Source organism: Pan paniscus, chromosome 3 (assembly GCF_029289425.2).
Source record: "Pan paniscus chromosome 3, NHGRI_mPanPan1-v2.0_pri, whole genome shotgun sequence".
NCBI classification, from domain to species: domain Eukaryota; kingdom Metazoa; phylum Chordata; class Mammalia; order Primates; family Hominidae; genus Pan; species Pan paniscus.
Window position 1 is genome coordinate 15922665 of NC_073252.2, and position 27729 is coordinate 15950393.

At 38.8% G+C, this 27729-nt stretch overlaps 1 protein-coding gene across 2 annotated transcripts in view; it reads right to left on the bottom strand.

The window, feature by feature from the left end:
* FBXL5 (F-box and leucine rich repeat protein 5) overlaps nucleotides 1-26286 on the bottom strand; it is a 57052-nt gene extending 30766 nt beyond the window's left edge. Inside the window, exons 1-6 of one of the 2 annotated variants that reach the window (XM_034958324.3) lie at nucleotides 25680-26286; nucleotides 14939-15154; nucleotides 11243-11338; nucleotides 8966-9152; nucleotides 6933-7115; nucleotides 1107-1232 (exon numbers count right to left, since the gene is read on the bottom strand). In XM_034958324.3, the coding sequence (XP_034814215.1) occupies nucleotides 1107-1232; nucleotides 6933-7115; nucleotides 8966-9152; nucleotides 11243-11338; nucleotides 14939-15154; nucleotides 25680-25763 (892 nt within the window). In that variant the 5' untranslated portion in view covers nucleotides 25764-26286. The remainder of the gene's footprint in view (nucleotides 1-1106; nucleotides 1233-6932; nucleotides 7116-8965; nucleotides 9153-11242; nucleotides 11339-14938; nucleotides 15155-25679) is intronic. The other variant, XM_034958323.3, reaches the window with a different exon arrangement.
* Nucleotides 26287-27729: the final 1443 nt, after the last annotated feature.

Here is a 27729-nt window from a genome sequence, read left to right on the forward strand (position 1 = left end):
TTAAGCTCAACAAGGGCCAGTTTTGTTTTGTTTTTTTCCATTTTGTTCACCATTAGATCCTTCATACCTAAAACAATGCCTGCCACAGGTAAGCAGATCACCAAATCTATCAAACTAGAATAGACCTTTTCCTTATATAGGACATTTTGAATCTTTACATCAAAATGTGGCACATCTGCATTTCATAAAAATGAACTACTTTAGCTGCTGATACAACAATCTTTATACTTACACTGTTACTTTCCACGTGTCTTTTTTCCACATTTAATTCTTTCGTCAGACCAAATTACTTTAAGCAAGTAACTTTATAAATAAAATTTCCTATAGTTTCACTTTTACCAACTAGAAGAATGTCTCATCTGTTCATTTTTTACTATTTTACCATCTTTTAATAACTATTATCTAGAATATCCAAGACAGAATTTGTTTTCCTCCTCACACTTCCAAATAGCATCTCTCTGCACAAGTATGACAGCATTTTTCCATCATATACTTTAAATTAAAAATTATGTTTTCTAAATTCTCTCTCATTTGTGAGTTCTTTGGAGTAGCGATGAAGTCTTATCCATCCTTGAACTCTCCCGCAGTGTTTAATGAATGGCTACATTAGTTTTTGTAATCCCTTACCATTTACAAAGAATATTTATGTATATTACTTCTTAATTCTACAATAACCTTATTAGGCAAGTATTAAGACTATCTACAAACGAGTAAGTCGACTCAACAGTTTCATCCTATTTCCCTCAAGCCACAGATGACTCAATAGATGCTGTGCAACTGATCACTTGAAGTGGTGCTAAAATCACATTGTAAACTACAAAGCACTATAATAAACGTGCATTATTTTCATAAGAAAAAAGGTACCATTTTCTGATTTTTGATTTTAATATAAAAACAAGAGAAATAATCCTATGCACTCTTTAAAGTACTTCAAACAACTAATTTAAAATTTTATTATTATTCCTTCAAATTTTAAAAAGTAGTAGGCTTAGAAACACCAGTTTCTTTAGAAAACACAAAATACATAAATCTAATACCTAATTATAAGTACTTAATTATCAATTATTAAAACACTATGTAATAATTTTAATTCCAAACAAGCTTACCAGATTCATCTATGTCAGCATCTTCATCCCACTCATGAAAAGCACGACTTTCATCTTTCCTATTTTTCACCCATTCTTCATCAGGTTCAGTATCAAGTTCAGTTGCGGGACCACTATACCAGTCACCTACTCAATGAATAAACAAGTAAAAGGTTCAAAATAATATCAGATTGCCTGCAATTATGAAAAACTAAGCTATTTATGATAAAAATCTCTAGACAGAGAAAACATCTGAGCCCTAGGCAATAAGCAACTGTTTTTTTTTTAATACTTTTAAGTTCTACGGTACATGTGCACAACGTGCAGGTTTGTTACATAGGTATATACGTGCCATGTTGGTTTGCTGCACCCATCAACTCATCATTTACATCAGGTATTTCTCCTAATGCTATCCCTCCCCCAGTCCCCTACCCCCACCACAGGACCTAGTGTGTGACGTTCCCCGCCCTGTGTCCAAGTGTTCTCTTTGTTCAATTCCCAACTATGAGTGAGAACATGCAGTATTTGGTTTTCTGTCCTTGTGACAGTTTGCTAAGACTGATGGTTTCCAGCTTCATCCATGTCCCTGCAAAGGACATGAATGCATCATTTTTTATGGCTGCATAGTATTCCATGGTGTATATGTGCCACATTTTCTTAATCCAGTCTATCATTGATGGACATTGGGCTGGTTCCAAGTCTTTGCTATTGTGAATAGTGCCACAATAAACGTATGTGTGCATGTGTCTTTATAGTAGCATAATTTATAATCCTTTGGGTATATACCCAGTAATGGGATGGCTGGGTCAAATGGTATTTCTAGTTCTAGATCCTTGAGGAATCGCCACACTGTCTTCCACAATGGCTGAACTAATTTACACTCCCACCAACAGCGTAAAAGTGTTCCTATTTCTCCACATCCTCTCCAGCATCTGTTGTTTCCTGACTTTTTAATGATCGCCATTCTAACTGGTGTGAGATGGTATCTCATTGTGGTTTTGATTTGCATTTCTCTGATGACCAGTGATGATGAGCATTTTTTCATGTGTCTGTTGGCTGCATAAATGTCTTCTTTTGAGAAGTGTCTGTTCATATCCTTCACCCACTTTTTGATGGGGTTGTTTTTTTTTCTTGTACATTTGTTTAAGTTCTTTGTAGATTCTGGATATTAGCCCTTTGTCAGATGGGTAGGTGGCAAAAATTTTCTCTCATTCTGTAGGTTGCCTGTTCACCCTGATGGTAGTTTCTTTTGCCATGCAGAAGCCTTTAGTTTAATTAGATCCCATTTGTCAATATTGCCTTTTGTTGCCATTGCTTTTGGTGTTTTAGTCACGAAGTCCTTGCCCATACCTATGTCCTGAATGGTATTGCCTAGGTTTTCTTCTAGGGTTTTTATGGTTTCAGGTCTAACATTTAAATATTTAATCCATCTTGAATTAATTTTTGTATAAGGTGTAAGGAAGGGATCCAGTTTCAGCTATCTACATATGGCTAGCCAGTTTTCCCAGCACCATTTATTACATAGGGAATCCTTTCCCTATTTCTTGTTTTTCTCAGGTTTGTGAAAGAAGATGGTTGTAGATGTGTGGTGTCATTTCTGAGGCCTCTGTTCTGTTCCATTGGTCTATATCTGTTTTGGTACCAGTACCATGCTGTTTTGGTTACTGTAGCCTTGTAATATAGTTTGAAGTCAGATAGCATGATGCCTCCAGCTTTGTTCTTTTGGCTTAGGATTGTCTTGGCAACGCGGGCTCTTTTTTGGTTCCATGTGAACTTTAAAGTAGTTTTTTCCAATTCTGTGAAGAAAGCCATTGGTAGCTTGATGGCAATGGCACTGAATCTACAAATTACCTTGGGCAGTATGGTCATTTTCACGATATTGATTCTTCCTATCCATGAGCATGGAATGTTCTTCCATTTGTTTGTGTCCTCTTTTATTTTGTTGAGCAGTGGTTTGTAGTTCTCCTTGAAGAGGTCCTTCACATCCCTTTAAGTTGTATTCCTAGGTATTTTATTCTCTTTGTAGCAATTGTGAATGGGAGTTCACTCATGATTTGGCTCTCTGTTATTGGTGTATAAGAATGCTTGTGATTTTTGCACATTGATTTTGTATCCTGAGACTCTGCTGAAGTTGCTTATCAGCTTAAGGAGATTTGGGGCTGAGATGATGGGGTTTTCCAAATATACAATCATGTCATCTGCAATCAGAGACAATCTGACTTCCTCTTTTCCTAATTGAATACCCTTTATTTCTTTCTCCTGCCTGATTGCCCTGGCCAGAACTTCCAACACTAAGTTGAATAGGAGTGGTGAGAGAGAGCATCCTTGTCTTGTGTCGGTTTTCAAAGGGAATGCTTCCAGTTTTTGCCCAGGCAATGGGCAATTTTTTAGAAATATTTAATTATGGTTAAAAAAAGTTACACTGAAATAAGCAAAGGATTCCATTTCAGACACACTGAGAAGAACTATGACAGGTGGGTTCGATTAACGATAATAATCAATTAACCAAAGTTCACATTTTCCCAAAGTAAATCTTTCTCTTTCAAACTATGGAAACAGAATAATAACTACAAAAATGTATAGAATCTGCTATGTACCTGCTATGTATCTACTCTCTATACAAAAAGTTTTTCAACTTTTTTATAGAAATAAGCTTAATGATTATCAAGTCTTGCATAAAATTTTAGAAATCACGATGTGCAAACAATTTCCGCTGCTGTCATTTCACACTGGTTCCCACAATAGCCTCATTATGATAACAACTAATAAATAAAAGGAAGCAGGATTGTCTACTCTGTAGTCAACCAGTCAGCAGTTCAGAAGTAGATGGGAACAGAAGCAAAGGGAAAGATTAATGTAAAGCTAAACTATAAATTTATAGATCCTGGAGAATGTACCGCAACTAAATTATATGATCATGAAATGAGAGATTATGCAGAATCAATTTACTGAACTCATTATTCTGGAGACAGAGTCTCACTCTGCCGCCCAGGCTGGAGTGCAATGGCACAGTCTCCGCTCACTGCAAACTCTGCCTCCTGGACTGAAGTGATTCTTGTGCCTCAGCCTCCAAGTAGCTGGGATGACAGGAATGCACCTCCACACCTGGCTAATTGATTTGTATTTGTATTTTAGTAGACAGAGGGTTTCACCTTGTTGCCCGGGGTGATCTCCAACTCCTGAGCTCAGGCAATCTGCCTGCCTTTGCCTCCCAAAGGGCTAGGAGATTACAGGCGTGAGCCACCGTGCCTGGCCAATTTACTGAACTCTTAACATTACATCTAAATTAAGGTTTCTCAACCTTGACAATACTGACATTTTGGGCTGGGTAAGTGTTTTTGGGTGCTGTCCTGTGGATTATAGGGTGCTTAGCAACAACCCTGGCCTCTACCCACCAGATGCCAATATGATACCCAAAGATGGGGCAAACAAAAATGCCTCCAGATATTTCAAATATCCCCTGGAAGGGAGAAAAATCAATTTGATTGAGAACCACTCAAAGCACATACTATAAATAAATAAAAACCGATTTCTATTGATTTTTTTTTTTCTAAGACAGAGTCTTCCCTCTGTCACCCGGATTGGAGTACAGTGATATGATCATGGCTCACTGCAGCCTCGACTTCCCATGCTCAAATGATCCTCCCTCCCACCTCAGCCTCTCAAGTAACTGGGATTACAGGCATGTGCCACCATGTCTGACTAATTTTTTTTATTTTTTGTTTTGTTTTTTTTGAGACGGAGTCTCACTCTGTTGCCCAGGCTGGAGTGCAATGGCACATCTCGGCTCACTGCCACCTCTGCCTCCCGGGTTCAAGCAATTCTCCCTGCCTCAGCCTCCCGAGTAGCTGGGATTACAGGTGCCTGCCACCACACCTGGCTAATTTTTGTATTTTTAGTAGAGACAGGGTTTCACCATGTTGGCCAGGCTGGTCTCAAACTCCTGAACTCAGGTGATCCGCCCACCTCAGCCTCCCAAAGTGCTGGGATTACAGGTGTGAGCCACTGTGCCCGGCCATTTTTTATATTTTTTTAGTAGAGATGAGGTCTCTGTATGTTGCCCAGGCTTATTGGAACTTTTTGTTTAACATATTAAAAACAGAAAAAAGCAGTATATTTGAGATTTAGGTGAATTCATGAAAGCACAGCATTATCACATTTGACATTCCTATCAAATCGTGACATAATTCTTAATAATTCTTAAAAATTAAAAATAGCCAGAGAAAATATTTTCTGCATCCATGTTTGCCTTTTTACTAAATATTTCATTATCCTACAACAGAAAAAATTATCCCACATAACAACTAATTATTTAGATGATATAAGTCTACCTAATATTTCAAATAGCTTCATTCAAAAAAATATCTAACAGCTTATTTTAAAAGTACTATACGTGGCCGGGCACGGTGGCTCAAGCCCGTAATCCCAGCACTTTGGGAGGCCGAGATGGGTGGATCACCTGAGGTCAGGAGTTCAAGACCAGCCTGACCAACATGGTGAAACCCCGTCTCTACTAAAAATACAAAAAATTAGCCAGGCATGGTGGCAGATGCCTGTAATTGCAGCTACTCGGGAGGCTGAGGCAGGAGAATCGCTTGAACCTGGGAGGTGGAGGTTGCAGTGATCCAAGATCGTGCCACTGAGCTACAGCCTAGGCGAGAGTAAAACCCCATCTCAAAAAAAAAAAAAAGTGCTATACATTATTATAATGAATAAAATTGCTTTTAAATCAGACTCATGATTTAAATCAGACATAAAGTCATAAACAGAAAACAATTTTTAAAAATTATGTGAATTTTGAAGCTAATATTCCCCTGGGCCGGGTCTGGTGGCTCACATCTGCAATTACAGCACTTTGGGAGGCCAAGGCAGGTGGATCACTAGAGGTCAGGAATTCGAGACCAGCCTGATCAACATGATGAAACCCCATCTCTACTAAAAATACAAAATTAGCCAGGTGTGGTGGTGCACGCCTGTAATCCTAGCTACTTGGAAGGCTGAGGCAGGAGAATCACTTGAACCTGGGAGGCAGAGGTTGCAGTGACCCAAGATCGCGCCATTGCACTCTCGCCTGGGCAACATGAGCGAAACTCTGCCTCAAAAAAAGAAAAAAGAAAAAAAAAAAAAAAAAACTCACCTAGCAGAAATTGTTTTAACTCAGTGACAGAAAAAATGTATGCTATATTAGTTGTATTTAACCCATAACTGCATTATATGTTGATGAAAAGGAAATTTTCTTTAACTGTTCACATGTGAAAGTAATTTACTATAATGCTATTAATATGAAACTGTGATTCAGAGAATGTGGCATTACCAATCAAATAAACATAGGTCAAAGACAAAAACAGATTCACAATTATTTTGAGCCATCACCAAAATGGAGCCATAATGGTATATCACCCTTAAATTTTATAGAATTTATTCTGTATTTTAAAAATATTCATATAATTATTATTAAACATAATTATTTAAAGCAGTTTTGAAAGCTTACTAATTGAATTTTTAACTTTTAATTCTGAAAAACAGTCAAAAGCAGAACTAGTATAATGAATCCCCATGTATCTATCACTTATCTTCAATAATTATCAACGTTTTGTCAATCTTTTTGCATCCCCTCCCACAAATATATTTTCCTAATTTTTTTAATTACAGACATCATTATAATTTACCCATGAATTTCATCATTGCTAGTTTTCCAAAAATATATACCACCAACACATCATCTAACTATAAATTCTACTTTTTGATTGACCTCTCAGAGTTTCTCTCTCTGGCCTTGCTCATTAATGTAAATGAATATTCATCTAGAAAAATACATGAAAATATTTTAAAAACCCATTTACCTACCTCTGGCCCAATGAACAGGGTAAAGATGTTTCCAAAGCGATCCCGTTTTTGTCAGCTGAGACCATTTCATGCTTACTTGACTGCATCGACATAACTCTTGAGGATTAAGATAGCTGAAAATTGACAGCATTACCTCAGGAGGAAGATGGGTTATACCTGTGGAGTGTTCTGACACTTCTGCTTCTGAAATAAAAAAGAAAAACTTTACCAGTAAAGGCTAAAGAGCATATGCAATAAGAAATTACAATTACATTTCTATAAACACAATCCAGTGCCTGAAGTCAATTCCTTCCTGCTTGCAAGATGTGAAAATGAAATAACATGTATTAGAGGTAACATGGGGATGTTAAACTTGTGAAGAACCAGTAGGGTTAAACTACCATGGCCCAAATCATACTTCATCAGTGGGCCCAAATCATACTTCATCAGTGGGAGCTACAATAATGAACACAGAATTAACTTCCTCTTACAAAGGCATCACAGAAAAAACAATACTCACTTTGTAGCATTAAGCAGCATCACTTGAAAAAGGAACCAAACAGGTTATACAGCTTTAAATCAACAAGTAGAGTCAGCCAGATTATGAGATCTCCAAGGCATTTTTAATGACACACACAAATCTCATGACCTTTTCCATTTATGCATTATGACTCCTGTCAATAATCTTCCTTGTATTCCCTCTTTGATTTTCACATTTCATGCAAGAGGTCTGCGAAATCTGACTGCCTTAACCTAGAGATGCTTTAAACTACTTCAGTTATTTATGTCGCAGGTGAGACAACAAAACGTAGATATTTCTGATGTTCTTTCACACTGATAAGGAAACTTTTGTCAGCAACTATTGCAGGAAGTACTTATGGATGTATAAACCTATAATGTATTATTTCAGTAATAATTTCCAAAATAAAAATGAAAATGAGGTGTTACAATAAAAAATATAAAAGATTCATCACTAAAGTCCTATGAAGAATTTGAGTACTTTATATATGATTTGTTTCACAAAGCAACTTAAATATAGAAATGCTATGATCACATTCTTTAAACTACCACTTTTAAACTGCCAAATATTTTAAACATAATACAGCTACAATTTGCTTTGAAGGAGTGGGAAAATAAAATGTAATAAGTGTGATGCTTTTAAATCCCATGTTATAATTACAATTAAACCAGACATAACAAGTCTTAGCTTGGTATCTAAAGCACAAGCTACATTTCAGAGTAAGGCATACAAGCTTTACAGGATTAATTATAGCTTAACTTGTAAAATTATTTTAGTTTCAACATGCATTTCACCTACTTTGTTAAATAAAAATAAAAGGACCAATTTCAAAAAACTCCAAGCTATTTTAACAGAAATCCCACTGCTGCCACTAATCTTGAAGAAGCAAAGCTACTGAACGTAAATAATTACTGAGGAACTAGTTTTTAAAAAAAAAAAAAAAAAGGCAGCACGTTTTACTTGCATTTCTCATTTGTATTCTCAGAGTAAGAATACAGAAAAACTCTGCCTCTAGTACTCATTCCTCTGAATATTACTGGATACAAGCTGAAAAAATAATACATAGGAAAGGATGAAAATAAACTATAAACGTAACTAATTTTGAAAACCAATGAAAAAACACAAGGAAAGAGAAAAGCAGCCACTATGGTCAATAAAGCTCAGGAAGCAGGATGATATCGCAAAAGTGCTCTGTGTAATGGTAGTTTTCAACAATTTTGACTGATCGATTTTGAGCAGGCCAGTGCTCTGTACTGGTGGTTTTCAATAATTTTGATTCATTCATATATAAATTTATTCAAGAAACACTACACTGAATATGTCCCAAGTATATGTTAAATTATCATGCACAACACTAAATTCTAAAATGAGAACCATCGTCTTCAATTAAATTGATACATGAAAATAACACCTTTAACTGACCACAGTGCAGGCCTAACTTGAATTATTCCTCAACCAAAATCTACAGTTCATATCAGTAAGATGTCAATGACCTTACAACTAATAAATTGTTCTTTATATGTATGAATCTCACCTTTATCTGACTTTTCATCCACGGAATATTTAAAAAACTTCTGTCGCTCTTCAGCATGATTCCATAGGCTAAGACCTCTAAGGAGTTCTGCAGTATCCTTCTGAGAGCAGTGTTGTGCAATCACTTTCTTTTTAATATCCTTAAGCTCTTCATAGGTAAAATATTCCATTAACATGGGCTGAAAAACCTAAATTAAACAAAATATTCATGAGGAAAGATGCTTCATTCGTGTTGATTTACTCTACACCCTTTTAAATTATTAATGGCTCGAATGTCGTATTATGACCATATATCTCAAAAAGATAAAAATTTTAGTTGTTACCACTAAGTTAGTTTATCTAAAAATTGCAGAGAAGAGTACACCAAGAAGATCCTGGCCAGGCGCGGTGGCTAACGCCTGTAATCCCAAAACTTTGGGAAGCCAAGGCGGGTAGGTCACCTGAGGTTGGGAGTTCGAGACCAACCTGACCAACATAGAAAAACGCCGTCTCTACTAAAAATACAGAAGTAGCCGGGCGTGGTGGCGCATGCCTATAATCCCAGCTACTCGAGAGACTGAGGCAGGAGAATCGCTTGAACCCGGGAGGCAGAGGTTGCGGCGAGCCGATATTGTGCCATTGCACTCCAGCCTGGGAAACAAGAGCGAAACTGTCTCCAAAAAAATAAATAAATAAAATAAATCCTTCTTGTTATGGTTTCTCCAGCTAGTAAATTAATCCAAAACAATTTTAAAGCATGAGGACCAGAAGGCTTTCCCTTTATAGAATTTGTCAAATACTCTTAATCATTCTGTTAGATGTTTAGGTCAGTTAACTGCCTTCTGGTACTAGAGTAACTGAACTCCACCCAAACAGGGCCTCTGCCTCACATGAGAGTAGTACCCAGTGTACTGGAACCATAAAAGTCAGAACTCTACTGAGACATTTAACTTTTCAATATTGTTTCTGGATTTTGGAAATGTTCCCTCAAATCATTATTTTAGAACAGTGGTTCCTACAAGAATTCTCTATGGAGATTTCTTCTGCTAAACAGATGCTTAGTCTCAATCTCCAATTTACAGAATTAGAATCTTTAGAGGTTGGAAACAAGGCTTTTTTTGTTTTGTTTTCACTTCCACAGATAATTGTGATGGATTTCATACAGTTAAAAAACACTGGTCAGTCTAGAAATTCAGTGGTTTCAACACTGGCTGTATATTACAATGAGTTGGGGGGCCCTGAAAAAATACCCAGGTCAATGCATGTCCTCTGATTTAACTCTGATGTAATTTGTCTGGAAAGGTCTTAAAATACTATCGGGGTTTCTTTTGTTTGTTTGTTTAAATATCAATTTGATTATAAGGTGAAGCTATAGTTGAGAATCACTACAATAACTGATTTACAGCTGAACTGGTATTCCGTTCCTCATAAAATAATTTATCTATTTCTTACTCTGATATTCATCCCATATTAGAGACAGAAGAAAAAGGGAAAACATTTTGCCCATTCATTCAATGATACCCTAATACATGTACAGTAGGCTTAAGATAATAAATGTTTTTGTTTGTTTGGAGACACGGTCTTGCTCTGTCACCCAGGCTGAAGTGCCATGGCGCAATCATGGCTCACTGCAGTCTCAACCTCTTGGGCTCAAGCAATCCTCTCACCTCAAGCTCCCAAGTAGCTGAAATGACAGGCACATGCCACCATGCCCAGCTGATTTTTTTAATTTTTAGCAGACATGAGGTCTTGCTATTTTTCCCAGGCTGGTCTTGAACTCGTGAGTTCAAGCAATCCTCCGTCCTGCCTCAGCTTCCCAAGTGCTGGGATTATAGACATGAACCACCATGCCCAGCCAAGACTAATAAATTTAAAGCCACCATTTAAACACTAAACTACACTACTGAAAAAAAAAAAAACATGAAAAAAATCTTTAAACATAGCATGAAAACAAAAAAATATTTAAAAGTTTAAAGAATCCTCTAAAGGTTCTGAAAAGACATTAGGGTAGCATACGTTATTAATATTTAAGACAGAGCCATTTACAAAAAAGAAAATTAATATTTCCTGAGTAAATTAAATAAATCATCTATTCAATGAAAAGCAACAACCTTTCTGAGAAAACAAAACAAACGTTTTTTTTTTTTCCCTTGGGTTTTCTTTTTTCCCAAAAAGAACTGGGTTCTTCTCTCCATCAACCAGATACATCTTCCTATGCATTATTTTGAAGAGTCTCTAAAGCAAAATAGTATTTTAAGAATGTTATAAATCTAAATCACGAAAGAAAAATTAGGCTTACCTCCTCTTCCTCTTTCATGTGAGGAAGAAAATCTCTTGTAAAAGCCTCCAATCTCTCTTTCAGTTGTTTTGCATAATTTAACTGTTCATATTCATTCTGGAAACCAAAAAAAAAATACATTTTTATAAAAGTTTTGCTTCATTAATTATGTCTGGTCCCAGGAAGTTTAAAATGTGACATAAAACCTCCGGAAAAAAAAAATAGACAAATTGCAAAGTGGTCTCTGTACTTTTAGCATAAAAGATACCCATAAAACAATAAGCTTTGAATTACTTTAGTAATGTATGTAATCCCATATTTTTAAAATATCATAAAAAGTCTAAAAATAGCACCCATCTGCCCACAGCTTTTATTGATTTGATTTCTAACTATACATTTATATAATTTCTATATGTCAGTTCTCTTAATATATCTCCAAGCCTAATGGACTGTATCATTACAGAATCCCTTTATGGTCATCTAGTGTCCCCTCCACTAAAAAACTCAGAATATAGTTGACCCTTGAACAACACAGGTTTGAACTGTGCGGGTTCACTTAAATACCGATTTTCTTCTGCCTCTCCCACCCCTGCAACAGCAAGACCAACCCCACCTCTTCTTCCTCCTCAGCCTACTCAATGTGAAGACAATGAGGATAAAGACATTTATGATGATCCACTTCCACTTAATAAATAGTGAATAGATTTTTTTCTTCCATATGATGTTCTTAGTAACATTTTCTTTTCTCTAGCTTACCTTACTTATATAAGAATCCAGTATATATATTTTACATATAATACATGAAATAATTGTTATTCGATTGTTTTGTTATTGGTAAGGCTTCCAGTCAACAGTAGTAGGCTGTAAGTAAAGTTTTGAGAGATTCAAAAGTTATACATGGATTTTCAACAGCACAGGGTATTGGCAACCCTAATCCCCATGTTGTTCAAGGGTCAACTGTACCTGTTAACATTATCCTGCCAGGCACGGTGGCTCATGCCTGTAATCCCACCACTTTGGGAGGCAGAGGCAGGCGGATCACCTGAGGTCAGGAGTTCAAGACCAGCCAGCCCAACACGGCGAAACCCTGTCTCTACTAAAAATACAAAAATCAGCCAGGTGTAATGATGGGCACCTGTAATCCCAGCTACTCGAGAGGCTGAGGCACGGAGAACTGCTTGAACCTGGAAGAAGGAGGTTGTGGTGAGCCGAGATTGCACCACTGCACCTCAGCATGGGTGACAGAGCAAGACTCTGTCTCAAAAAAAAAAAGAAAAAATTATTTGATGTAAGGTCATATATATTAATATCAACACTTCTAAAGGCAAGGTGCTCACTATATCTTGAAGTAACTCATTCTAATTCTGGGCAATTCTAAGGAGCTATAAACTTCTTCCTCATAACCTAAAATCACATTTCCCCACTTCTATATCAGCCCTCTCAAAGCATGTGGAAAATTTATAAAATAATGAAAACTTTTTTTTTTTTTTGAGACAAGCCTTGCTCTGTTGCCCAGGCTGGAATGCAGTGGTGCAATCTTAGCTCACCGCAACCTCAGGTTCAAGCGATTCTCCCACCTCAGTCTCCTGAGTAGCTGGGACTACAGGTGCCCATCACAACTCCCAGCTAATTTTTTTGGTATTTTTAGTAGAGATGGGGTTTCACCACATTGGCCAGGCTGGTCTCGAACTCCTGACCTCAAGTGATCTGCCCGCCTCAGTCTCCCAAAATCCTAGAATTACACGGATGAGCCACCATGCCCAGCCTATGAAAACTTTTAAAATATGAAAATATTTTCTCTCTGTTAAGTCTTCTCTGGTCTCTTTTTCCAGAACTAATTTATTCAACTGCTTCCCAATATTCAATCTAATGTCCTGTTCTCTTACGATTTTACACATTTTCCCTAAGCATATCCACATGGCTTCCATTCCTACTTATATGCTAATAATAACTATCAAATTTGCTTTTTCATACTGGGTCACTCTTCTGACCATGAAATCCGTCTTTACCACCTCCTATTAATAAATGCCCATCTGGATTACACAAGCAGTTCAAACCTAATCTGTCAAGAATGAATCTTTTTTATTTCCTGACCCTCTTCTATATACTCTAGAAAGTCAGGTTGAATCCTCATTTTTATTTATTTTCTCTTCTTTCGTCCTCCCTTTAAGTATAATCACTACATTCTATCGATTTTATTTCCTACATAATTCTCAAGTCTGATCCCCTCCCCTTTATTTCCACTAGTCATGACTTTAGTTCAGATTTGTTGAAGGTGTATTCATGTGGCAATACATGATACAAAATTCGAAGAATATAAAAGAATATTCAATAAAAAAGTAAATCTCCCTTCTATTAATATTACTATCTAGTACCCTACCCCAACCAAACCTCCCACACCTCCCCACCAAGTAGCTACTAAGTATTCTTCCAGAAACTATTAGAATAATTTTTTAATAATGGTCTTCCTCCTTTAGTCTTTTCTTTATCTTTAATCCATCCTCCCTAAGCTGTAGAACAGCCTTTCCAGAACATAAATCTCCAGGTGAGGAGCACATGGTGGCTTAACAGAGTTGTAACTTAAGCTTACGCTTCACCAAGCCAGAAGGGAAATAAACTAAGATCAAATTTCAAAATCCTATAATATGTAAATGTAATTAAGAAGAAAGTCTCTCTACATCATTATCCTAAACTATACCCAGTAATATCTTTGGCTCACTGCAACCTCCGCCTCCCAGGTTCAAGCAATTCTCCTGCCTCAGCTGGGATTACAGGCGCCTGCCACTATGTCTGGCTAATTTTTATATTTTTAGTAGAGACAGGTTTTCACTATGTTGGCCAGGCTGGTCTAGAACTCCTGACCTCAAGTGATCCACTAGCCTCGGCCTCCCAGTGTGCTGGGACTACAGATGTGAGCCACTGCACACTGCACCTGGCTCGTATTCAATTCTAAAACAAGTAAAAATTTATAAAATTAAAGTGTTTATTCATTCTAAGTAATAATTATACCTTTGGTCACCATTAACTGGATAGCTTTCCTTTAAGAATTCAGCAAATGTTAACAGAATGTAAAAATTTTATAATTAAAACTTCGACTTACAAAAACAGCTTTCAGACTTGGTGAGTAGCATTCATTATAAAATTTTATTAAACAGTAATAAAGAGGTAACTGACGAAGACTCTCACCAAACCTGAGTCAGGCTCCTCTGGGCCCTCTTCTCAGCTTAGGCCTGACCTTATACTCTGTTCTTGTTCGGCTTAGTCCAGTTTCAGCAAAAATCCTGCTGAATTGGTTTAGTGAAAAATCTCTCAGCCTTAGTATCTGATCTGCATCTACATCTAATCAAACTACTGATCCTTCAATATGTTACTATCCTCCTGCCTTCAGCAAGAATTTTATAGTTAGTCTAGCAAGAATCCCCTTGGCCTTGATGTTTCCTCAGTAGTTTTCCATCCACTCTTCCCACTTTGCCCCTTGGATATAAATCCCTACTTGTCCTTACTGTATTCAGCGTCGGGCCTGATCTCTCTCCACTACTGCAAACTCCCCACTGCAGTAGTTCTTTTTAAATAGTCTTCCTTGCCATCTTTAACAAGTGACAAAATAATTTTTTTCAACATTACATCATTTACTATAAAACAGTGACAAGTTTTGCCAATGACATACCAGAAGATGGCACAAGTTTTGACAGTTGAATATCCATTTTTGCAACTTACCTTAACATTCTTCAGTCCCTTTTCAAAGAGGCTAAGCATCTCGGAGAGTTTATTGTCAGAATGTACATTATAAATGGTCTGGCTGCGTTGTTGAAGCAAACCAATAATGTATTCATTTTCAATCTGCTCATGCATTTTGAACTCCTTGAAAGTAGCATACAAAGACTGCAGAAGAGCACGGAAATCGTTGTTGTTGGAAAAATTGGTTTTAGATAGCTGAATAAAAATTTAAAAAGAAAAGTGTAATAAATACGTGCAAATATGCACAAATAAAAAATATTCAAATACATCCCTATTCACTTTTGCACACAGCATACTTCCCTTACACTTGGTTAAAGTACAAATAAAAGAAATTCATAAATTAACAAGTTATAATGGTATAATAAAAAGTGCACTAGGCCAGGAAGATGTTGGTTTGCATTCTGGAGGGCCTGGTGACACAGAAAAATGATATGTGCACAAATCACGGTTTCTTTAAATAGAAGAGATTAAACCAGGCCCCTTCTAAACCTAAAATTTCATTACTCTATATGTATGCTAAATACAGGCAGGCAGAAATTTTAAAGAGGGAAACTTGATTAGGTTAAATACAACAGACGGGTAGATGAAAGGGGAAAAGCTACTAACACCATACCTCCTAGACTTGCTTTCTAAAGTATCTAGTATTCCTAAAATGGAACATAATCTAAGCTGTCTTATTGCCTGTTATCAGCAGGAATGACGGTCTGATGACAGAGCATCAAAACAGATGACATAGAAGCTCCTAAAACAAAATTATTCCTACTATACATAACAGAATTAACTATCTTCTATAAAAAGTAGTGTGGATTATGCATTTTAAGAGTCATAGTGAACCAGTTTTAAAGTCACTTTCTCTAGGATGGGATACCAGTTCTACCATTACTTAACTGTGTAACCCTGGGTAAGTTACTTTTCTTTCTTTCTTTTTTTTTGAGACGGAGTCTTGCTTTGTTGCCCAGGCTAGAGTGCAGGGGCATGATCTCAGCTCACTGCAGACTCTGCCTCCTGGGTTCAAGCGATTATCCTGCCTCAGCCTCCTGAGTAGCTGGGATTACAGGTGCTCGCCACCACGCCTGGCTAATTTTTATATTTTTTAGCAGAGATGGGGTTTCACCATCTTGGCCAGGCTGGTCTTGAACTCCTGACCTCATGATCCACCCACCTCGGCCTCCCAAAGTGCTGGGATTACAGGCATGAGCTACCACGCCCGGCCTACTTTTCTTTCTTAATGTGTTAGTTTAATCTTGATGTTAAATGGATATAATAAAACATCTGTATTTCACATGGTTGTTAGTACTCAATAAACATTAGCTATTATCATTTTGAAAATTAAATATTCATTTTTTATAAATTCATACATTTTTTACTCTATACAAATATTTACTGAGTAGCTATGATGAGGTAGGCACTGTTCTTTGGTACCTGGGATATATCAATGAACAAAACAAAGATTTCTTGCCTTTATGGAGTTTCCATTCCAGTGAAGGTAAATAAGACAATGAACAGTTAACTGCAATACATAAGTAAATAATCTAGAGCAAGAATTGGCAACTTTTCTATAAAAGGACAGATAATAAATATTTTAACTTTTGCAGGCCATGTGGTCTGTAGCAATTATTTACCTCAGCAGTTGTAGCACAAAAGTAGTCATAGACAACATGTAAATGAATGACTGTAGCTGTATTTCCATAAAACTTTATAAACACTGAAATTCAAATTTCATATAATTTTTCACATGTCACAAAATACTATTCTTCTTTTGATTTTTTCCAACTATTTAAAAATGTAAAAGTGATGCTTGGCTCTTAAGCCACAAAAAAAACACAGGCAGGACATATTTGGTTAAATACATATTATAGATTTTTTTTTAAATCATAAGAAATGCCCCACAAGATTACAATAAAATCTATTAGTGGCTAATCTCTGCAAACACTATCATGTATCATTTTTTGGGGAAAAAAAAAGGCAAACTTAAAAATAGCCTTAGTAGAAGCAGGGTACAAAATCAAAAGAAACCATTAATGCTAAATATTATTTTATTATTATTATTATTATACTTTAAGTTTTAGGTACATGTGCACAACGTGCAGGTTTGTTACATATGTATACATGTGCCATGTTGGTGTGCTGCACCCATTAACCCGTCATCTAACATTAGGTATATGTCCCAATGCTATCCCTCCCCCTCCCCCCAGCCCACAACAGGCCCCGGTGTGTGATGTTCCCCTTCCCACGTCCATGTTGTTCTCATTGTTCAATTGCCACTATGAGTGAGAACATGCGGTGTTTGGTTTTTTTGTCCTTGCGACAGTTTGCTGAGAATGATGGTTTCCAGCTTCTAGATATTATTTTTTTAATGGCAAAAAGTAAACACAGTCAGCCTCCGTGGGGATGCAGAAACCACAGATTCAACCAACTGTGGATTGAAAAAGGCTGGGCATGGTGGCTCACACCTGTAATCCCAGCACTTTGAGAGGCTGAGGTGAGTGGATTACCTGAGGTCAGGAGTTCGAGACCAGCCTGACCAACATGGTGAAACCCCGTCTCTACTAAAAACACAAAAATTAGCAGGGAGTGGTGGTGTGCACCTGTAGTCCCAGCTACTCGGGAGGCTGAGACAGGAGAATCACTTGAACCCAGGAGGCAGAGGTTGCAGTGAGCCGAGATCATGCCACTGCACTCCAGCCTGGGCAACAAAGCAAGACTCCATCTCAAAAAAAAAAAAAAAGAAAGAAAGAAAATGTTGAAAAAAAAAAATAAAAAACAACAACAATAAAAAACAATATAACAACTACATACATAGCATTTTCACTGTATTATGTATTATAAGTAATCTAAAGATGATTTAAAGCGTATGGGAAGATATGTGTAAGTTACATGCAAATACTATGCTATTTTATCTGAGGGACTTGAGCATCTATGGAGTTTGGTATCCATGGGTGTCCTGAAAACAATCTCCCACAAAATAGGAGGATACCAAGGGAAGACTGTAATGCCCTAACGTGAGTTAAGAAAAATAATATATTAAAAGACATACAGGGAATTTTGCATATATTCTCATTAGACTATTAGAAATTCTTTTAGATCTAATAACACATTAAGGTAAAGATTAGTTTCATGCCACAAACTGACAGTCAAATTAACTATAGTAACTATATAAAGAGACTCTAAATTACAGGTAGAATCTATATCCAGCTAACCTAGCACAGTAGTTAAAAGCACTGACTCTAGGGCAAGATTGCCTAGGTGTAAATCCATTCTACCAGCAAGTCATTACATTTCTTTGTACCTCAGTTTCTTCATCTGTAAAACAGGGCTAATAATATTAACTACTTCACAGAGTTCTTCTGAGAATTTTTTTGAGACAGGGTCTTGCTCTGACACCCAGGCTGCAGTGCAGTGGCATGATCATAGCTCACTGCAACCTCAAACTCCTGGGCTCAAGTGATCCTCCTGCTGGCCTCAGCCTTCCGAATAGCTGGAACTACAGGTGTGGTGTGCACCACACCCAGTTACTTTTTTATTTTTTAGAGACGGGGTCTCACTATGTTGGCCAAGCTGGTCTTAAAGTCCTGACTTCAAGCGATCCTCCTGACTCAGCATCCTGAGTTGCTGAGATTATGGGCACAAGCCACTGCACCTGGCTACCTGTGATAATTAAATAAGTTAATATAAAGAACACAGAATATAAGCCCTACCTAGGCATCTGTAAGGCTTATTTAGTAGGCTTTTCTGTTATTAATTCTGTATTCAGACCAAAATAAAATATCATTAGAAAGGAACTGGTACAGCCATTATGGAAAACAGTATGGAAATTCCTCAAAAAATTAAAAATGTTAATTTTCATAAGTTCCAGCAATCCCATTCCTGAGTATATGTTCAAAGTAAATAAAATTAGGATCTCTAAGAGATATCTGCACTCCCAAGTTCAATGCAGCATTATTCATAATAGCCAAGATATGGAGCCAACCTGAGTGCTTGTCCACAAATGAGTAAAGAAAATGTGATATATACAATAAAATATTATTCAGTCATAAAAAAGGAAATCCTGTCATTTGCAACAACATAGATGAACCTGGAAGACAGCTAAGTGAAATAAGCCAGATACAGAGAGATAAATAATGTATGATCTCACTATATATGGAATCTAAAGCAGAACTCACAGAAGCAGAGAATATGAAAGGTGGTTGTTGGGGCAGGGGATGGAGAAAATGGGGAGATGCTGAAAAAAGAACGCTAACTTTCAGTTCTAAGATGAGTACGTTCTGGGGATATAAGGTACAGTATGGTGACTATAGCTAATAATACTGTATTATGTACTTGAAATTTGCTGAGAGTACATCCTCTGTGTCCTTACCACTCCCACACAAAGGGTAATCGTTTGTGGTGATGGATGTGTCAATTTGATTTTGGTAATCAGTATACAATGTACATGTATATCAAAGCATTGCATTGTACACCTTGAATATATACAATATTTATTTGTCAATTATACCTCAATAAAGCTGGGAAAAAATGGTCAACAGATCAACAGATCAAGTTAAATTCTTGGTGGAGAATACAAAATATTTTGTACAACAGGTTGAAGAAATAAGATTTTTATCTATATTAAATCCTCAACATGTTTGTTGATTTGATGAAGTGAAAACAAAGCCAAAAAAAAAAAAGAGCAACAGAAAGAAAAGTCCTTAAAGATACTACCCAACTCAGTTTTTCTCCACATGAAAAGTGCAAACGTTTTTAACCCGGTACCTAAAGTTAGTAAATTTAGCAGTTAAAAGAATAACCAGGGCCGGGCACGGTGGTTCACGCCTGTAATCCCAGCACTTTGGGAGGCCGAGGCAGGCAGATCACAAGGTCAAGAGATCTAGGCCAACATGGTGAAACCCCATCTCTGCTAACCTCTACTGAAACTACAAAAATTAGCTGGGCGTGGTTGGCACACGCCTGTAGTCCCAGCTACTCAGGAGGCTGAGGCAGAAGAATTGCTTGAACCCGGGAGGCAGAGGTTGCAGTGAGCCAAGATCACACCACTGCACTCCAGCGTGGAGACAGGGCAAGACTACGTCTCAAAAAAAAAAAAAAGAAAGAAAGAAAGAAAAGAATAAACAGAATATACACAATTTAACTTTTTTGAAATCTGTTTATATAAATAGTTTTTAAAATTGTTTGCCTTCACACATAGACTTTATGGAGAAAAAAAACCTGGACACTAATAATTCTAGGACATACGGAAGGAAGCCAATGATGTGTGAGAAATTACCCTAGTGTTTTTATATATTTAATTCTTAAAACAACCTAAAAGGCAGATATCAAAATCCTCATTTTACAGACTAACAAACAGAGTCTCAGGCAGAAAATTTACCCCACATCATACAACTAGTGAACAACAAAACCGAGACCAAGTCCCTAAAACTCTAACATCTATGACTTTTCTACATACACAATGTTAGTCCCATTAATAAAGCTATCTTTTCAGATCCAAGAGAGTAAATTGTCAGAAAGAACACTTGCTCTAAAGCAACAGTTCTCACCAAGGCAGTAATTTTGCCACCCCACTACCCATCCCCCAGAGATAAAAGGCAAGATCCGGAGGCAGTTTTGGTTGTCTCCACTGGAAATGTACTACTGACACCTAGTGGATAAAACCCAGGGATGTGGCTAAACATCCTACAAGGCACAGGACAGCCCCCATAAAAAAGAAATCATCTGCCTCAAAATGTCAATAATGGTTTGGTTAAGAAATGTTGCTCTAGAAAACTGTTTTTCAAATACTGTTAACCATGACCTTCAGTATGAAATATAGTGCAATCCAGATTCACACGCATCACAAACACTTCAAACAAATTTCAGGGAACAGTATTTCCCTCTCTTATCTGTGATGTACTCTAATATTTACTTTTCGGTTTAAATTTTTAATGCTGTTTCGGACCCACAAAAGAGATTTATGACCTACTACAATAGGTCCCAGGACACATTTTGAAGAGCACTCTTCTACAGTAAAATATAAAGGTTCCTAGTGACCTATAAAGTTATATACTCTGATGCCTCACAAATTCAACAAAGAACTTATATATATATAAAAGGACACACATAATTAACAAATAGTAGCATGATATCTTCCACATTTTAAAAGGATTTATAACTGACTTTTTTTTTTTTTTTTTGAGACAGAGTCTCGCTCTGTCGCCCAGGCTGGAGTGCAATCGTGTGATCTCAGCTCACTGCAACCTCTGCCTCCCAGATTCCAGCAATTCTGCCTCAGCCTCCCGAGTAGCTGGGATTACAGGACCCCGCCACCATGCCCAGCTAATTTTTGTATTTTTAGTAGAGATGAGGTTTCACCATCTTGGCCAGGCTGGTCTTGAACTCCTGACCTCATGATCCGCCTGCCTCGGCCTCCCAAAGTGCTGGGATACAGGCGTGAGCCACTGCGCCCAACCTATAACTGACTTTCTGTCTCAGACATTCTACAGTGATAAATCAAGTATTACAGCCTGGTTTCAAACTGATTCTCGAAAGTGGTATGTCACTTAAAGACGATACAGTACATTCAAAAATCGATAAGAAAACGGCATAACAAAAACACATATATTATTCCCCCAAATACATTTTTACTTTGTCTACTCACTCACACAATGCTTTAATTTAATCAAGGGAGACTTATACTCAGTGAAGAAACCTTAGTAAGTATCTGATCAAATTTACAGATGGAAAAAATGATGACCCACAGGTAAACTGTTTTGCATAAAATCATAGAGCTACCAATAAGTAGCAGAACTAGTAAGGTAATGCAAAACCCATGGGCTTCCGAAGGGGAAAAAAAATCCTAAGATTAAAATTCAGGCTCTACTAATTACTAATTGAATGAGTTGGGTAAGTTACTTAACCACTAAGACTGTTTCCTCAACTTTAAATGAAGGATAATATTTGGCTTACGTAGTTCGTGAAGATTAAAAGAAACAATGTAGACATGTAGTAAGAACTCATTAAATTCCCTTTTCCTTCTTCCACAGGTCTCAATTCAATATTTTCTCCACTAAGCCAATCTTCTCAAATGCCAGTCAATAAATTGTTACAGGTATGCAGAAAAATGGCGGAGGGGGGAAGGAAAACTGACAATAAAGCTATACTCACTCATTTTTTAAAAAAGAATATATTCAAATTACTCTAAACTTCTTCCCACTTAAGAGTTTTGGGTCATAAAATGTCCTATCTGTATAAATAAATGTATAAATAAATTAAATTCTTTAATAAAAGTAAACAGCACTTTTAATACACTTACCTGAAAAATTTGGGCACACCTTAAGGCCTCCACCACTTGAGTTTTTAATAACTGGTTTATATATAAGCCTGGGAATCTCTGAACTAACCACATCCTGACAACCACAGCCTACTCTGCTCTCAGAAATCAATTCAAAGAGACCACTCCTGACACTTTAATGTGGAGCTGACCATGTAACTCCCTTTGCTCCCACTATACCCTATTTGGATTTCCATCCTAGCATAGATGTTATTACATACTGGACTGTAAACTTTTTGAGACTAGAGACCACATGTCACATTGCCAACGTCTTTCTGTAGTACAAGCTACTACAGAGTAGACGGTAGAAATTCCAACGCTCACTGACAGAATTAATGGAGTTAACCTTGGAGAAATGGAGAAAAGACTGAGAAATTGAAGTAAAATGGAAAAAGGATGTCATTCAATATAAATATTTACTAACATCATCCCAGTCTGAAAGGTCAGTGAATTAGCAGGAGATTTCTTAGCAGATTGTTCCCAAAAAAGTAAGAAACTACTATGATTTAATATAAAGAAAATTAAACTAGGAATCCTAACAATGACTTGGGTTTCCATCTGAATCTACCACTAGCTGCTTATGTAATCTTGGCCTAGCTAATCTAGGCCTCTAAGTCCCCAGCTATAAAACAGAAATACCTTGTCTTTACATAACTCAAAGCACTGTTGTCTGGATAACAAAGGTGAAAAACCTTTCCATAAAACTTTTTACAAATGTAAAAAGAAATCCATGGGCAAAGTATTAAATCGGGTATTGTACAGCAATATTTAAAATGGTCTAAGACATACATCTGTCAGCTTTTGAAAATTTATTTTCTCATCCCATTCACCTTTATACCTAAAAAATAAGTAGACTAAGATAACTTTGGAATACATTATACTAACTGGCTTAAGCATATAAGTGGCTTACTTGATGCTAGTAAATAAATGGATGCTTCTAAAATACATTGTACTTGAGAAGTTCAATATTGAAAATAGTAACTGACTTCTTGATAATAACTGGGCATTCAGAGCCCAAATTTGTACAGTGAAATAACTATTTTGTACCTTTTTAGTTTGAGCATAAAAACTAGTTCTCATTTTATATAGTTTTATTGTAAACTGTTTGGTTGGATATCCTTGGTCTATACAACCAAAGGATAATGGCAAAACGTGAGATGATAAATGAATAAAAACAAACAAGGTACTCTTCCTTTAATTCCTTTAAGATTACTGAACCATTACAAAATACTTATTTTCCACTCTAGCTCCCAAAGGACATCCTAAGAGAGATCTCCATTGGCTATCAGTATCAAGAAGAAATCCAGATGTAAAATTCCTATGCATTTTTTTTTCCCTAAATCGCCTCAGTTTCAGTTCAGAAAACTGGACTTTCAATCTTCGTGATAAACGTATACAACAATCTCATTAACTATAATTAATTCAGAATTAGTAATAATTTTGACTTACACTATGTCAAATTGAAAATGCTTTATTAAACTAGTTATGCAAGTGGGAACATTACTGAAAAGACTCTTGGCTCAGGTATCTTGTAAAAAAGCAACTGCATTTTCAAAATTTGTTCAAATACTCTCACCCACCAGGAAGAGACACAGAAAAAGAGCGACTAACTTCTTGAAAATTTTAAAATAAGGCTGCTTAGCCTTAGTCTGCAAGTAAATTAAATTGTGATTCTTTATTTTGGGAGGTCACAATCATCTGGAAATCGATTAAAGCTACAAACACCCTAGGAAAATGGACACACGCACAAAATTTTCCATATAATTTCAGGTGATCCTAGGCTACCTCTCCACAGTCTAAAGTGGAGAAAACCTTGGATTCTGTTAGTCTTCACTTCCACTTTCGATTTTTGAGACCATTTTTTTTTCTTTCCTGCTATTAAAGAATGGTGTCTGAATGAACGATATTCAAAAGCCAGAGAGGATAAAAACACTACAATACTGCTAAGTAAAAAATTCAGGGATATACCCTTTTGCTTAATGGCTTAACCATTCCTCATGCTTCTCCTAGATGAGTGGTTCTCACCCTCAGCTGCATACTGCACTCAAATGGAGAGCTTTAATCATTTATACCTGATGTCTGGGTGAAATCCTAATTTTAGTGACCTAGACATCAGAACTTCTAATAGTTTTTAGTTTAAGGCTAATAAGCAACCGAGGTTGCAAACCATTGTCCTAGACAGTCCTGGTGTTTCCAACTACATGTGAACTGGGTGTTTCTAAATTTTCAGAATGGAGGGAGGGAGAAGATGGAGTGCTAAGATTTGAAATTCAACGTCACTGCTTTAAATTGCTGGTCTTGAGTGTGGCCTAGCAGTGAATACCCTGGGCATCCTCCAATCGCCTGGCTGAGCTATGAAACACCCCTCTTTTCTGTAGACAATGGTTCTGCATAATGCTATGCAATTTCTGAGAATTCCTAAAAGTTGATTTCTATGCTTAAACAGTAGTCATTTGAATGCTTTATTTAGTTGGATCATTTCCACAAGAAACGGGACTGCCTGAGGTTTGCAGATATCCATGACTTTCCCCAACATAAACTGACAAATACGTGGAATGTTAATACTGTTTTAAAATCACTAGCAAAGGGCCCTGAACCATCTCCACAAAAGTGCCTCTTCAGCTTATGCTGCACCAATTATGGGCCCAAGATGGTTCTCACAGTTAAACCAACTTTTCCTGAGGCCCCCTTTATTCGAGCTCATATAAAGAAATCCAAGAGAGAATTGCTGTCTTATAACAAAATCTACATCCAGTAAGTGTTCAGGGCAATAAAAGTTGCAAGGAAAACGATAACGACACATGAAGAGTGAAGGTTCTTCAGTTCTAAACTTGGCTTTTCTCCCAAATCAAACCAGTGAAGAAAGCCGGGGGTAAAAGGAACCGGGTAGCTGGGAGACGCTGCAGTTCCAGCCAGGAAGCCAGCGAGAGGTGCAGAGGATGGGTGGGTGTCTGCACGGAGAGCACCGAACAGGCCCGGGGGAGTGACGGGGGACGGGAACAACTACTCGGTGCAGATGGGAGTCCACCGCAGGTGGCCGGCCGGGGCACCCAGGGCTTCGAGGAGGTAGGGCCGCTCTCCTTAGAGGCAGCAGCGGGAGTCCCAGCGCGGCGGTGGGCCCGCCCGAGGGCGGCCAGTGACGCCGGTAGCGCCCCTCCTCAGCCGCCAGGCCCTCGGCAGAGGACGCCGCCCGCCCCGAGAGCACGTCCGAGGCGGCGGCCAGGCCGGCTCTGCGAGGGCCTCGCAGCGGGCGGGCAGGCTGCGGGAGCGGGCGGCGCTGACAGCTGCGCAGGCGGCTACTCGCGCGGCGACGGCACCGGGCTGCGGGCGCGGCGCAGGCCAGGCCGCCCCAGGAACCCAGCCCGCTCCCCATCGCCGCCCGCACCGCCCACAGCGGGAGGCTCAGCGCTCCGTTACCTTGTCGCAGTAGAGCCCCACCAGCTGCTTCATCCGCCAGTGTGGGGCGGTGAAGACGTCCACTTCTTCAGGGAAGGGCGCCATCGCCACTGCCTCAGCCTCCGCCTCAGCAGCCGCGGCCGCCGCCTCTCCATAGACACCCTCGCCGCGGGGCAGAGGCGGCGCGCCCCCTTGCGCATGCGCCCGCCCCGTCGGCGCGCGCGCCCGGTCGGCTTGGTCGGCGGGGACGCGGGGGCGCGCAGGCGGCCGCCATGCGATCCCTGCGGCCCACGTGACCGGGCGCGCGCAGAGGCTCGCGGCTTCTGCCTCCCGCCCCCACTCTTTTCGTTTTTTGTCGTCTTCATAAGCCGCAGAAGGAACCCAAACCTTTTCCCTGTTTCTTTCACTACATGAAAGCACAGTAGCTGAGGGTAGGGGAAAGTCGTTTCAGTGGCGCTCTCGGCGCTTCTCCCGTTGCTGCCCTGCCCACCAAGGCCTTGAGGAGAGGCAGCCAAGCACAATGGCCGCGGTCAGGGCCGCGAGCTCTGCTTGTGCCCACGCCCCGACGCCTGCTTGGCCTGGGTGACCAATGCGTCTGGCCAGGACCTCCGGAGCTGCCCTTCGCCTCCCTGCGATTGGCCCGTGCCAGATTTTTCCTGGGGCCGAGCGCAGACCACCCCGCCCGCCACTCAAAGGCCGGGCCTGGCTCCCGCCCAGCGGTTGGTGAACCAGAGCTGCGGGCTCTGAGAGCTTCGGGCTCTGAGAGCTTCGGTCCCGGGCGGCAGCCCACAGCGGGCGCGGGGCCTGGGTGCGAGGGGCGGGGCAGAGACCGCGAGAGAGAGTTCTGGTGAAATTCGGGAGACTCAACGTGGGGGAAAAACAGTATCTGGGGATCCAGGTGCGGAAATGCACCTCAAGTGCAGGAACGCGGGTCAGGGATAGGCCCGACGGGCCTTGGGGGTGGGGAGAAGGGTGAATAATGGAAGGTTAGTGCGGGAAAGAACCTTGGTACAAATCCCGCCATTTTAAGCGGAGGTTCGGAGAGAAAACAAGGTCACTAACCCAGGAAAATGTCTGCCTCTTTCCCATAAATCGCCTGGCCCTGGCCACAGACCTCCTGGAGACCCTGTTCTCTGCTCACGCCGGTCAGTCTTAGATTGGTTGGCTGGAGTACTGCTGGACAGATAGAGACATAGGAGAAAAACAGGGAAGCCTGAGAACCTTGGGAGGAATTGTTATTTGCTTAATGGCCAGAACCTCCAGGAGGGCAAGAACCAGATATGCTGTGTTCACCCTTGTTCTCTATTATCTATCACAGTTGCAAGACAACATGGGGATCAGTAAATAGTCAACAAATAATGGAGTAGAAGAAGGTGAGAAAGAACTTTGCAGTGGAATGCACCCTATTTAGTTCTAATCTTATATTACTATATGCTATTATAGACAGTGTGAACAGTGGTTAAACCACAGACTCTGGAAGTTAAGATTCCTGGTTTTGCCAGACACTAGCTATACAACCGTTAACAAGCTATATGACTTCTTTATGCCTCAGTTTGCTCTGACATGAAATGAAGCTAATAATGCCTACCTCAGAATCTTTATGAGGATTTATATATTTGAAGCACTTATAACAGTACCGTCTGTAAGCTAGTAATACTTTTTTAAAGCAACTCTATGAGGTAGTGCTGCAGGAAATTAAGTCTTCAAGACATTCTAGTAGTTGCCTAGGGTCCCACAAATTAGTAAGTCAAAAATCTGTCATATAAATCTGGATCTGACAGTACCCCCAGAGTCATTGCATTAGTTGGGATACAGAGATGGCTTATTCACAGTCTGTCTTAAGAAGCAGGAATAATGCTTAAGAAATAGAATAATAATAAAATATTTAATAAAGATTCATTTCTCTCTTCCTCCTCCTCCCTTTCACCCCGTTTCTCGTTCTTTTGCTAGGACTTTGCCTCTATATTTTTTAATAACTTCCAGAGAGCATTTTCTTATTTACCCTCTATTTCTTTACCTCATACTAATCTTTCACTCCAGCTATCTTGGAATGCAGAATCAGACCTCAGGT